General features: G+C 41.4%; 1 protein-coding gene and 1 non-coding gene across 6 annotated transcripts in view; both read right to left on the minus strand.

The window, feature by feature from the left end:
* Positions 1 to 15,055, minus strand: part of LPAR3 (lysophosphatidic acid receptor 3) — a 97,054-nt gene that overhangs the window by 47,552 nt on the left and 34,447 nt on the right. For 3 of the 5 annotated variants that reach the window (XM_077905244.1, XM_077905243.1, XM_077905241.1), the window contains exon 2: positions 5,792 to 6,563. In XM_077905244.1, coding sequence (XP_077761370.1) covers positions 5,792 to 6,542 — 751 coding nt within the window. In that variant the 5' untranslated portion in view covers positions 6,543 to 6,563. Of the gene's footprint in view, positions 1 to 5,791; positions 6,564 to 11,534; positions 11,664 to 15,055 lie in introns of those variants that run through there. The other 2 variants (XM_077905242.1, XM_077905246.1) reach the window with 2 other exon arrangements.
* On the minus strand, positions 2,006 to 2,108 carry LOC144319802 (U6 spliceosomal RNA). The gene has a single exon (XR_013385515.1). It is a non-coding gene; the product is annotated as a U6 spliceosomal RNA (small nuclear RNA).

The raw sequence follows: 15,055 nt of genomic DNA on the forward strand, positions 1-15,055 counted from the left end.
CCCTTGAGTTGGGTCTTACAAGATGAATGGGAGTTTCCCAGACAGAACAAGGGGCATTCCACCATTTGCAAGGCTTAGAGATGCCAAACACAAAACCATAAATAACTATAGCTGAGTGTAGGGCGTATCTAAGGGAGCGGCAGGAAAATAGAATAATATCTTTCCCACTTATCTTGCCGGATTTCCCAAGATGGAATGAGAACATGTATTAAAACACTGAACAAGACATAGTGTTGCAGAAACGTCATGTACACTTATTATTAGTACTCTGGCAAGGCTCAGGATGGACTTAATTTTCACCCATTTCCTTCCAGTGTGAGAACTCCCAGCACTGTTTCTTTACCACCACTTTGCCTCTTTCCTCTCTCTCCTGAGAGAAAGCAAAGAGGATTTAACACTAACCTAAGTGCAGAGGTGGGAGGGAGAAATGACAAGAGAAACATCCAGTTCGTTTCAATTGCCACAAGCCTTTTAAAGGTCCCTTAACCATAATGTTTCTCATATTTTAAAAGATTTCAGTCATCATTGGCCAGAAAAGAAACTTTGACCCTAAGACCATGGCTTTTCAAATATACTTGACCACAAGGCTGTTAAGAAATACATTTTATATATTACAATCCTGTACACACACAGAAGGTGTTAGTTACAATCTCCTAATTGATTCATTACTTGCCCGTGGGTCATAACCTGAGGTTTGAAAACCACCCTCTAAGAGATGAAAAAGTTTATGGAAGATTTTTCATGAAAGACTTCAAGAGTAGACTTCAAGGTTCACAAATCCTCTTGGCCTTTTTTTCTTTTGCCTTTCAAGACATTGCAAAGTAGGAGAAAATATCCAGCCCATTTCCCAGGAAACAGAACATCACTGTGTGCACAGTTGACATGGTCTATTGTCTGCCAATAAATGAAAAGCTTTTCCACGAGGGGCTTCTTGTGCACTCGTTTGGTTGCTAAGGCTGATTAGGCTTGTTAACAAGCAGGGTTTCAAAATACAGGACTCTCTCTTAGGCAGGGCCTTGGTGCCTTATAGAAAGCAGCAGCATATGTCTCCAATGTCTTTTCCATGAGAACACTCAAAAACGCAACTTCTTCCATGTAAAGAGCTCATCACACATCATGACTCAGAAACAAGCAAGCATTCTGCCTCAAGGCTGCGAAAATGGGAACACAATGCCTAGATGCCTTTCCACTCACAGACAGATTTAAGATTCACACCACCACCATCACCACTACCACCTCCCTCAACAAGGAAAATAATCTGCTCCCTGTTCAGCTCTGTATGTTTCATGTGCAACCAAAATACTAAAGCTGGAAAGAACCATAAAGGTCTCCCCCTCTCCTGCCAAAGAGGATGACCAACTAAACTTTCCTGGCTCATGACTGAGGGTTTTGTTTTTTTTTTTAATTTAAATTCAATTAATTAACATGTAATGTATCATTTGTCTCAGAGGTAGAGGTCAGTGATTCATCAATCTTATATAACACTCATTGCTCATTCCATCATGTTCCCTCCTTAATGTCCACCCCCTAGTTAGCCCATCCTCTCACCCCCCTCCCCTCCAGCAACCCTCAGTTTGTTTCCTATGATTAAGAGTCTCTGGGCAGCCCGGGTGGCTCAGTGGTTTAGCACCGCCTTCGGCCTGGGGCATGATCCTGGAGACCCAAGATCGAGTCCCACGTCGGCTCCCTGCATGGAGCCTGCTTCTCCCTCTGCCTGTGTCTCAGCCTCTCTCTCTCTCCTGTGTGTTCTCATGAATAAATAAATAAAATCTTTAAAAAAAAAAAAAAAAGAGTCTCTTATGGTTTGTCTCCCTCTCTGATATCATCTTGCTTTTCCCTCTCTTCCCCTATGATCCTGTTTTGTTTCTTAAACTCCACATATGAGTGAGATCATATGATAATTCTTTCTCTGATTGACTTATTTTACTTAGCATACTACCCTCTAGTTTCATCCATGTCATTGCAAATGGCAACACTTCTTCTTTTTTTTTTTTTTGATGGCTGAAAGAATATGGAACACTTCACAAATCTGCATGTCATCCTTGCACAGAGGCCATACTAACCTTCTCTGTACCATTTCAATTTGAGTATATGTGCTGCTGACGCAAGCTACTTTCTGTTGTACCACAACATGCATCTGCAAGGCCCTTCCTTGTGGTACTACTCAAGCGTAGATGGTTCTTCTGTCACTTCTGATTTTGACATTTCTCTTACTTAAAATATCTTCCCCTCTTGTGCATTCAAATCTCACCCATCCTTCCAGATCACATCACAAGTCCTCCTAGAAGCTATCCCCAAACTCCACCTGTCCATCTCATCTTTCTTCTCTGAAATAATACTCAGCTCAATGAATTCATGCAACTCTTTGCTTTAGATACTGTTTAAGAGACAGTTAATACATATTTATTGGCTGAAATTTTAATCTTAACCTTTCCTACAACATATATATCAATGGCAGAAAACCATTTAATCATTTAAAGCAGAAAGCTTTAAATCCATTGACTAGACTGTATTCCTGAATTCCTAAAGCTTTCTGCTTTAAATGACTAAATCAGGTAATCATTACAGAAATAAGTTTTAAAGTATTAATCTGCACATACATAGAACCAGTAACTACAATGATGGTAGGGCCAGCACTTTCAAGTTTTCGAAGATACTATCACTTGGGAAACACTTGTGTTAGGCAGCTGAATTCTTACATGCATCACACTGAGCAACTGATGGGCTTCTTCCCTAAGGAGATACTATGGTACATCTTTTCATGGAAAAAGATTCTGTGCTTTGATACACAGTCGAGACACTGAATGAATTCTGTGTTGACTTTGGTTACTTATTGTCATCATAGGATCACTGGATTTTATGACTCAAATGATGACATTTAACCAGGAGAAGGTGAGCTAATAATGTGCTTCACATCATTCTTGTAGGAAACGATAGATTTGGGGCTAAAATCATATCTTCTATAATCCAAAGAAATCAGGTTCTGGAAGTCTAAAAGCCTCATACCACCCAGCTCTTCAGTTTCATTTCCTCTGTCCTCAGACTTCTCATTTTCCACCAAATCCCTCTGTCTCACCACTTAGGAAGTTCGCCAGGTCCTCGCCATCAAGCTGTCTTCCCACCATTAACCAGTTCCTCCACATTGTTGCATCTCAGCACCACAACTTCTCTTATCCTACTTAGTAATTCCGTTTTTACCCCCTTATCCAATCACACCTGCCCAAACCACATTGCTCCTGTATTTTACCCTTCTGTAACCATTCCAGACAAAGTTACATTCAAAGCTAAAGCTAGTGACCATGACAATCCTGCAGAGTCTCCCCACCTAGGGTTCCAGAAGCCTTTTCTATCTCACCTTGCATATAATATATAATATGCTGCAAGGAAAAAGTTTTCTTTTTCATCAGGCAGGTAGTTTCTCAAGACACACAGCCAAACAATGATGCTTACAATTCAAGATGGGAAAATAGCAAATCCATTGACAATACCAATAAATACTGAATGTCATTCTTTACCAAAAACATCAACATCCTGTTTAGTTTGAGTAGAAAATTGAGAAATGTGACCCCTGCGTCCTTTTCTTACTCTCAGCCTGTATTCTTGTCAAGGGGCTAAATGAAGACTGACGTCGTCACAGCAGAAGATGGGACAAAGAGGAAACTAGTAAACAGTCCAAGTAAGTCAAAACTAGCTGTGGAGTATTGTACAAAACACGTGGGTTCTGAAGGCCAACTGCACAGTGAGTGTTGGTGCCACTATTCATCCATCACTGAGCAGCCCTGGGCATACTGCTTTGCTCACTTTCTTCATCTGGTAAATGAGGGTAAAGGCAGCACCCACATCACAAAACTGGCATGAAGATTGAGTAGATCAATATCTATAAAATGCTTAGAACAATGCTTGACACCTAGTAAGTACTATATAAATATTTGTCAACTAAAACAAATCCTCAGTTTGAAATCATTTTAAAATCACGCTCTGGGTCTGCTGACTTCCACATCTTACTAGCAATTCCAGGACCTGGAGATAACATGATGGCTCCCATGCCACACCACATATTCCCTGCATCTTCTAATATGACTTGCTACCCAAGAACTCCTCCACATTGGGACGTGACAGGAACGTATCTGGGACTTCTCTCAATAACAGTCCCCACTACTGTAGCAGCTACCACTGCACATGGTAAGAAACAGCCTCTCTAACTTAGAAGACAAGGCCTGTGAACCCACACAGCACCAATTCCACCTGTAACCCAGGCTGGAATTGGGGGAATGCCTCCCAGAGAGGAAACAAAACAAAGGGAAAACTTTTTGCACCAAATACATCTTCTGGGGACAGGGACTGCAGGGCAAAGCAAAAGTCCTCAGAGGTTTTCACACTTGCTGTCCTAAGGCCTCTCATCCCTTTCTTCATTTTGTTCTGATCAGGCTCTTGGCTATACCAAATTTGATCTCCTCAAAGTCACCCAAAAACTACTAGTTTGCTAAGTTAAGCCCAGTAAGACCTCATTTAACTCCACCTCCCAAGTGCGTTAACATTGCTGATACTCTCTTTCCTTCATGGCTCTCTTTTCATAGCTTCTAGGCCACCATATTCTCCTGCATTTTCTGGCTCTTTTGCTGGTTGTTCCTTGCCTTCCTACCTTCCTCACACTGCAGTGCCCCAAGGCTTATTCTTTGGTTGTCTTCTCTACATTCAGCAACCACATTCACTTCACCATAGTGAGCTTATCTAGTCTTGAGGTTTAAAAAACCATTTCTTAAAAAAAAAAAAAAAAAAAAAAAAAAAAAAAAACATTTCTTCCCCCACTGACTCTCAGTGATTCTCCAGTCTAGACTGTATTCCTGAATTCCTGATTCAATCACTCACTCAGATGTCTAATACAATTGTAAACTTAGTTTGTCCACATCCAAACTCCTGATCTTCCCCACAAACCTCTCCCGCCTCCCCATCTGGGTGAATAACCCTCACCACCTTCCCTCCTTCTCTCACCTTGCTTTATACATTACCCGTCAGCAAATCCTATCACCCTGACCTTTAAAAAATATCCAGGATTCAACCATACCACACTACCTCCCAACTGCCCTCTGGACCCAGTCACAATCACCACTCTGAGGACTGAAATATCCTCTTCAGCAATTTTCTTGCCTTTGCCCTTACCCCTCACAAAACGGCAGCCAGAGAGATACCATTAAAATGCAGGTCCAATCATGTTTACTCCCTTGTTCAAAACCTTCTCATGGTTTCTTCTCTCACTTGGAAAAAGCCAAAGTCCTTGTGACAACTACACAGCCCGACATGATCTGAGTGGCCTGTACCTCCCATCACCCCTCTGACCTCCCATCTTCCCACTCTCCCCACTCATTCTATTCCAGCCACACTGGCCTCCTTGCTGTTCCAGGCTCCTAGGTTACTGCATCTCCTGCCTGGTGCCCTTCCCCAGGCACACATGGCTTGCTTCCTCACCACCTTCACATCTGCTCAAAAGTCATCTTCTAGCTGAAGCTAGAATCACAGACTAGACCTGCTTAGCCTCCTCATCTTCCTTCCCTGCTTTATTTTTTCCCCCTGAGACTCCTCAGCATATTATTTTATAAATGTTATATTAAAATGTATTATAAAATTATTTAGAATACTTCTGTTGTCTTCCCCCTAGTAGGTATGAGCTCCAAGCAGGTTGGGGATTTATGACTGCTCTTGTTCACTACGGCATTCCTACAGCCTAGTGAGCACCTTGCGTACTCTAGGCTCTCGATAAATATTTGCTGAATAAATGGGAAGAATGACTCACTTGGTTCCTCCTTACCTAAGACAGTCATCACCGTCTTCATTAGCTTCATGGGTGCCCTCCGGCGGCTGATGGACCCACTTGTATGTGGAGACAAAACATTGGTTTTCCTCTTGACATACATGTAGATCCGCAGGTACACCACAACCATGATGAAAAAGGCCACAAGGTTGGACACAGTCCAGAAAATGAGGTAACTCCTGCTGTAAATGGGGGCCAGGGAAGAACAGGCAGAGATGTCACAGAGGCAGTTCCAGCCCAGCGTGGGGACTGCCCCCATAAAGATGGCAATGGCCCAGACAAACAAAATGAGCAGTGTCACCCTCTTCTTCGTCAGGTTGCTGTGGACCCGCATCCTCATGATTGACATGTGCCTCTCCACAGCAATAACCAACAGGTTGGTCAGAGAGGCAGTCAGGCTAGTGTCCAGGAGCCCCTGGCGGAGAAACCAGCGGTTGACAGTCAAAGTTTTTGAAACGGGGCCAGTGTTAAACATCAGGAATACATAGGCAATTCCAGCAAAGAAATCCGCAGCAGCTAGGTTAGCCAACAGGTAGTAGAAGGGGAAATGAAACTTTCTGTTTTTGATCACTGCTGCGATGACTAGAGAATTCGAAAAAAAAATGAACAGGCAGAAAAATGATCCAACGCACAGAACGATCACCAGCTTCGTTCCTGTCCACTCATCGGCAGTGTCTGTGTTGCTCCTATTATAAAAAAAGTCCATCCGCTTATCATAGTAACACTCATTCATTGTGGAGAAGAACTGAACATCCTAGAAAGAGATTTAAAGAAGAAACAAACATCACTCTTTGCAAATCCAATCACTTAAACCAACCCCCAATTGCCACTGCTAAGGCTCTGTTCTGGCCAACTCCAGTTAATCCTTCAGAACCCAGGGTAAACGTCCCCTGCTTTCGGATTCTAGCCCCTGACCCCTTATCACAGCATTTATCTTGCCTCAATAATTGTCTGTTTCCCAGACTAGGCGCAAGCACAGGGAGGGAGGGCCGATGAATCTTTTGTTCACCATTATAATCCCAAGACCCATCTGCCCTGGCTGCTTCATGATGGTACCTGCTGAATGGCTGGCTGGCTGACTGAATGATCATGGATCAGCATGGATCAAATATTTTGAGCCCTTCAATATCCATTCTGCATCAGTAATAACTACAGCACAGCGCATTAATGCTTTCTCCTGGTGGCTTCCAGCTCATTCCTTATTTATGGGTTTTGTTCATTAGGCAGGGGCAAGTTGGTAATGATGGGCACATTCTCCTCGAGATAATGAGTGTTGAGTTACTCTTCACATGACCAAATGGATTCCCCAAGAGATCAATTTTCTATCACCTCTGATTCCACTCCTCATCCTCTTTCTGCCATCTTTTGGTTTCAAGCTATATGACAACGCTCACTTATTTAGCATGTGATGCAGGGCTGAAGACCTTGTTCTCAATACTCCTCCATACTTTTTTGGTTCACTTTTTCCTTATTGCCCTAATCCAAATTGTATCACTGGTGAATCTGCTTCCTGGATTTTCCAACACAATCACTTTAAGTCAGGTTCCTTCCCTGGGCCTTCAACATGGCAGGTGGTAGAAGAACAGGGCTCTGTGGACGAGACTGAGCTCTGGTGTCCGGGCAGACATCCAAACATACCTGCCAAGTGAGAACAAGTCCTTGGGACACATGTCTAAAAGGAGACCCCAAACCGGGGTATCAGGCAGACAGAGAAGGCACTCATCTCAGGACAAGATCTCTTGGACATCAAAACTAAGGGATTCTGGCCAAGGAAGGGATGGGAGGGGCTCTAAGGATGCCTCTCCATCTGTGCTTGGTGGAAAGACCACGTGTTCTGCCTTGGAGGGTCTGGCCACAGCTATGAAGGGTCCAGTCAAAGGGGACTGGAGCCAAAAGCCAGGAAATTTAGAGGGAGAATGACCATGGGCTCCCTTTCAGGGAATGAGGCTGCAATTGATTCACTTGGGAACCAGAGATCCAGTAGGGCCAGGTGCTGAGCAGTCCACTGTTTGGAATGAAGTGGCTCTAACAGGGAAAGCTTAATAGAAATCCCCAGCTTTTAAGGTTCTCATAAATTCTGCAGTCTAATACCATACCCAGAATCAGGATAAACAGATCAAATATTGATTGGAGTAGCACAAAATACAAATGTATCTTAGACAACGTTTTTTTTTTTATTATTTTAATGGTGTGATGATACTTTTAAATGAATTAGATACATAACTCTCAGCCATAGCAAATGGAAGAAGGTAAAATATAATTTTATAAGCTTACAATAAACAAACCAGGAGTGGTCTCAAGAGACAAATGGCTCTAGTGCCTTTCAATTACAAGGGAGGGACTCAATTTTAATGACAAAACAAAAATTACTCTCTTTGGCAGACGTTCACCAATGTTTAACTGCCAATAGCAGACAAATCCATGTAACAGGCCAATAGATCTATGCTATATCATGGTCATTTTCCCAAATTAAAAAATAGATATTTAATTTTAATAGCTTCATAATGTTCCAGTATATGATCATAACATGCTTTACTTAACTAATCCCTAAATGTTGGATATTTCAGTTGCCTCCAATATTTAGCTTCTATAAGCAAGGGCTTTGTTCTTGTGCACTAATCTTTACATACTTGGCCAATTATTTGCTTAGAATTAATCCATAGATTTCAAGTTACTGAAGTAAAGAATATGAATTTATTTAAAGATTTCTGATACATATTGTCAAAAGGCCCTTAAGGCAGGTCATATTTCTAAGCCCACTGCCAGCATAAAAATTTGAATAGAAGACACTAACCTAATGAAATTCAATTTAAATAAACAAGGAGAACATTTAGCTTTCAATAGGGTTGAAAGTATATAGAAATTCAAGACAAACAATCCAACAGCCACATGAAAAATTTTCATGGTGCAATTATTATGTATCCTTTCATTAATAAATACTTCAAGTATTTTATTTTGCCATCTACTCTGGATAGCTAAGAGAAACATATTTCTAATTTATGTTATCCTTGACTAACTCATCAGCAGTATCAATTAATATGTCAGAAAGATGTTGAAATGAAGATACTACCAAAAAACCTTTAAATTTTTCTGATTTCCTTTTGAAGGATTTGTAACATTTTTGTTTTGTTCATAAATTTGGTGGAATTTGTAATTGTATGATACCCTAAAACCTCAATGACTTTTACTAGAAAAATCTCCCCCCCCATCAAAATCCGACTCTCCCCCATCAAAATTCAAATGGCACATTCTTAGACATATTTTAACCAAAAAAATCATCCTGAGACTGAGAAGTAGTTCTGTCTTCCAAAGTTTGAGAAACCACAGAAAAAACATAATCAACCAGAACACCCACCAAGCAGCTCCCTATCTCAAAGCCTCAAATCCCACTTTTGGGAGAAATGGACAATGAGAACAAATGGGGAACCTGTGAAAAAGATCCCACAGGATGGAATATTGTACAGCCATTGAAAATCATATTTAACATGAAGTTGTGGTAATATGAGAAAAAGCACATGCCATTATTTTAATTATAAATTATATATGTATGTATCCATATATATAAATATATACATGCACATATTTCTTGAGTACCTTTTAAAAATATAGAAAAAAAGGGAAAAACTCTTAAAGTGTAAATACTTAATTAAAGATGGTGGAATTGGGGATCATTTAAAAAATTCTTTCCAATTTTTTCTCTGTTCCACATTTTCTGTAATAAATAAATAAACAGACTTTAAATGCTAGTTTAAAATTCTCTCCTAGGAGCACACATTCTACTTAATATATTCCACTTCTTTGACAAATACAGCTCCAAAAAATCAAAATTAATGTTCAAAGGAAAAGCCTCAAGGATTCACTATGTTCATTATTACTATTCTCACCAGCACAGCACATTTTAGAGTTTTTCAGTGATAATGACAATAAAATGGTTTTCTACTTAAAATTTCATCTAACTGTAAACCCTTACACATTGACAACCATAATCAAATCAGGACGTCACTTTACCCAACTTTCCTGTGAAACATTTCCTAACGCAATCACCCCAGAACTTCAAAAATGAATAACTGGCAGTTTTGTGAATTAGTACTTTTGATTTTTTTTCTTTCCCTGCCATATTCTGCCAAGCTTGCTGACACTCTCCAGTACTAATGACAGGTCACCATATTTTCTTAGCTGGAAATTACCAAAATTTTAGTGAGCTTATAACGAACAATCAATGTATCGTCTTTTAACTCTCTCAAACTTGAAAATATGATTCTGTGATCCCAACCTAAATAAACATCTCCTCCACAGAGATACCTTCTCCAACCAATCCAAAGTAACTACAGAAACCTGTTTATCTTCGCCAGAGCACCTATCATTTGTTACGTGTTTTGTTTTTATGCGTATTCCATCCCCCATCACTAGACTGTTCTGCTCCAGTATGGCAGGGACCTTGCCTCTTAAGATCATGTCCATAGCATCAGCATTTGTGGAAAAAATGAATGAATCTCCATCCTACACTACTTCTTCACCCGCTAAAATGAGTTCACTTGAACATCTTGGCGGACTTACACATCACCAAGAATGTCAGTAAGAGAACTGCTTGACTTAACTGTGCTTTTGGGTTAGTTACTTAATACCTCTACTTCACTATTACTATCCTTAAGTGCTAGTATTTGAGTGATTACTTTGTGCCTGGTGGCTCATCTCTTTTAATCCTCCCAACAGTGATGTAAATACTATTATACCAACTTTGCAGATGAGGAAACTGAAGTGCCCTTCCTGAAGATCATACAACTAGTAAGAGAAGACCCTGGATTCTGTTCTGGAAGCTGTGCTCCCAGGCCCCCATGCTTATGCACAACATTATGCTTTCTCTCCATGGGCAAACAAAACACCAGACGGACCAAGAACTACAGTCATATTTATAATAATTAGAGAATTACCAGAACAGAATGATCTAATCAAAACACATTCAAAGACTGTCTTGCAGTATATAAAAATTGGACCTTTATAAGTAGCCTTTAGGATTTCTTTCTTTTTAAGATTTATTTGAGAGAGAGGGAGCGTGTGCACACACCCACACCCACAAGAAGGCGAGGACCAGTGGGAGAAGGAGAGACAGAATCTCAAGCAGGTTCCCCACTGAGCAGGGAGCTAGACACAGAGCCTGATCTCATGACCCTGAGATCATGACCTGAGCCAAAACCAAGAATCTGACACTCAACCGAGGAAGCCACCCAGGTGCCCCTAGGGTTTCTTTGTTTTGTTTTAATAGCCCCGAGAAGGACAGAAGAGGCAATTTTCTGAAAATATGTTTTCAAATTTCATGGTGAGTAGTCCCAGAATATGGTCAATTTCAAGATTAATGTTGCTAAACTAATTCTGCCAAAAGCCAAGCAGATTTTTTTCTATTCTTTTTCCTTTCTTTTCTTCTTCTTTTTTTTATACCAAAGGTTTAGAGGATTTGGCTAGTTGTGACCCAAAAACAAAAGATGTTAAACTCTGGAGCTATTACCACAACTTCAAACTTGAGTAATTTAAGACTTCATAAAATGATGGTTTAGAAAGTCTATATGTGGAATCCAAATGAAAACTTCATGAGCAAAGCTTTCATTTGGACTCTCCTAAACTTGATTCTCTGAAAAAATGTTCAGCCAGCCCATAATGTGGAAACAATTATGAAAATTAAGACATTTGAAAACCACTCAAGCAGCTTTTATTTCTAGCTACATCTCACCCGATATGGCGCTGCTGGCCTTTTAGCTGGCTTTCAATAATGCTCCCTTCTGCCTCCTAAGATGAAACGAGGTACATCATGGATGAGGTCAGTGGGTGCTGTGCATATTTTCTTCTCCCAGGGCCTGCAAATGTAGAACAGTTCTCTCCTCTGGAAACCCCAGCCAGGTGGGAGTCAGAGGTTAGGTCAGTTGGTGTGCCAACAGCCAGAAGAGAGACCATTCCTGCATAAGCAATCATATCTGCTCACTGAATTCTTTTCAATAATTCATGTTAATGGAAAAATCAGGATAGCATGGGAGATTTCAATCCACATATGATCCCTGAGCTTCATTTTAGTCATTAGTTTGAAAAGTCTTTAGACTTGCTATGCTCTCTGCTCAGAAGCCTCTTCGCCCAGATGTCCACAGGCTCACTTCCCCACTTCATTCCTGCTCAAATGTCACTGCATCAGAGATCCTTCCTCTGCCATTCTGTAAAAGAGCACCTCACACCCCCTGCTGCATTCCACCCCCTGTCCTGCTGGCTTTTTCTTTGCAGCATTTCTCACTCCCTGAAACTACTTATCGGGGTTATGGTCTGTTCCCACGTGTTATGAAGTCAGGGACCTTGTGCTGTTATGGTGCATCCCCCGTACGCTGAACAATGCCCAGCACATAGTAGGCAGTCTGCAAGGGCTGGTTAAATGTAGAACTATATGAAGTCCTTGTGCACACATGCCTACATGCCCCTAACTGTTTACTCAAACTGAGCATTATTACTTTCTTCTCCAGCATACTCTCTAATTTGGATCTCACAACTCTCTCATTTCCCTCCACAGACCTGGCTCCAAGCCCTGCTGGCTGAGAGGTGTGAGGAGTGGAGTTTACCACCCTTGCACAGGGTGGTCTGAAGGGCAGTCCCATAGAAGAGAACTCTCCCTTGTGTGACACTATGACTCCTCTTTAAATATAACTTCAGAAGAGAAGGGGACCCAGTGGCCAAAGCTAGAACAATTTGAGTAACAAAATAAAACAGCAATGGACTATATACCAATGTATAAAATAAACATCCTTAATGCATACTGATGTAAGTAAACGATGGAGTAAAATAACAAAAAGAGAAAGAAGAGAGAAATTTCCCATGCAGAATTCCAAATAAATTATATAGACATTCTACTCAAAAAGAGGGGAACATAATTTCTCCCAGAGAGCAGTAGGGAAAGGGAAAGGGGGCCTGGTAAGGAGGGTCACATCTCAAATGGAGAAACTTGACAAATGACTTTAGTGAGGTGACCAAGGTCAACAACAACAGTGGTAAGTCATGTTGCCAATCTGTAATCTTGATGTATGTTAAGAATGGCACTCTACTCTGTGATCTTCCTTCCCCAAACCCACAACCACAGTCTCATCATGAGAAAAACCTCAGACAATTCCCTTTTGGGTGACATTCTGCAAAATTCCTGACCAGGACTCCTCAAAAAAACCGTCAAGGTCAAGAAAAACGAAGAGAGTCTGAGAAACTGTCAGCTAAGAGGAACCTACAGAGACACAACATCTAAATATAATATGTATCCTGGATCCTAAAACAGAAAAGGGGCATTGGGTAAAAACAAGGAAAATCTGAATAAAATGCAGACTTTAGTTAATAATACTGTATCTGTATCAGTTCACTAATTATATATAACAAATGTACCACACTGATGAAGATGTAAATAATAGGGGAAACTGCAAGTGGGAGTACAAGTGTAACGTGGAAACGCTATACTATCTGCTCGATGTTTCTGTAAATATAAAACCACTCTATAAATAAATACATACTAAAATAGATTTTAGAAAGAGAGGAGAGAATGTTACCAACTTCACTGTACTTCAATAATTTAAAGATAAATGAAGCTCACATGTTTCCTAAACGGTTGCTATACTATTAGGATAAAACACACAGAGAAGAGGCCATTTGTTTGAGGTTTAATTTAAATGGATATTGTCTACGAGTGCTGGAAGCCTCTGTTACCATTGGATAATGCTAATGTGCTTACTTAGGGGTGCCTGTTAAGTGTACAAATCTGATACCCTATCTTCGTACCCTAGATCACTTCTCTCAGGAAAGCTAAACTTAGCTCTGCTAAAGTTTTGCCACTCTGTCTCTCAAGAAGGAATGGTAAAAAAAAAAAAAAAAAAGGAGGGAATGGTAAAGTCGGGCATACAAAGTTGTTCTTTCCCTCCCTCCCTTCCTCCCTTCCTTCCTTCCTTCCCTCCTTCCCTCCCTCCCTTCCTTCCTATTTCTTTATTTAAGAGAGACACAGAGAGAGAGGCAAAGGCCCAGGCAGAGGGAGAAGCAGACTCCCCGTGGGGAGCCTGATGTGGGGCTTGATCCTGGGACCCCAGGATCACACCCTGAGCCGAAGGCCTATGCTCAACTGCTGAGCCACCCAGGTGCCCCTGTACAAAGTTGTTCTGATGGAGATCCTGGAGATCCTCCGGCTCCACTCAGCAACAAGATTTCCACAAGGCACAGCCAGTGCTTCTACTCGTAGGCCAGTTCCCAGGCAGCGGCCACCCAGAGGAGGGGCCTGCACACGGGGTGCACTTGGGAGATGACAAACATCCGTGCCTCCAGTGCTACTCAGCCGGGAGGTGGTGACCCGCGGGGGAGGACAGGCAGCTGGAGCTTCGCAGGATGCACAGGTCACAGGGCCACTGCCCGTGGATGAGCCCGTTAGGTCGGGAGGCCCGCCTGCCCTGTGTCAGCTGGCTCAGCCCTCAGCCGCAGCCTTCTCTGTCCCCTCGGAGTGGGCGGGCTGGTGAGGGGCCGCGGGATACACACACTGCTCCTACCCTACGACTTGTTTAATAAACAACTGCGAGCAAATGCATTGTTCCCCAGATGTCACTGGTGACCGAAGTCTTGTCTTAAACCTCTTGGTTAAACAGGAAAGCAAACTGGAAAGCATACAGAACCAAACCAAGGAGACACAGGTTTTATACGGTCAGTCCACTCCCTGGCTTAACCTATCCACATATAATGTAAATATTTGTGTTTGCTTCATCTATTATGCAATTTTCATCTCATCTAATTCACGAGGCTAAAAAGATGACAGATACACTTTGTTCTTTGCCCCTCTCAAAAGTAAAGCTGCTAATCACTAATGCTTAATGTCTACACGTCCAATAACTACAGATGTTTTGTTATAGAGCATAAACGTTAGACCATTACGCCACCGTAGGCTTTGCTGTATTGAAGGAGGCAAGTGCCAAAATTTAAAGCGTGGCTGAGAAAGATATTCTTCTTGTACGAAGAACTTTACCACTGTGAAAATATATTTTAAGAAATCTCAAAGTTCCTGTTTACAGCAAATACTTTCCACAAGGAGAAAATTACGTTTCTTTATATGTAAAATCTATAGACAGACAAAATTTCGGTCCAAACCATTTGTCTTAACCTAACCATAGTACTCTATTGCCTTGCTTGGTCCATTTCATGACCCTGTCCCAGCCCTAAATAGCATATTCAAGAGTCTTCTTGCTCTATATGGCTTGTTCC

The sequence above is a fragment of the Canis aureus genome, chromosome 8 (assembly GCF_053574225.1).
Source record: "Canis aureus isolate CA01 chromosome 8, VMU_Caureus_v.1.0, whole genome shotgun sequence".
Taxonomy (NCBI): Eukaryota; Metazoa; Chordata; class Mammalia; order Carnivora; family Canidae; genus Canis; species Canis aureus.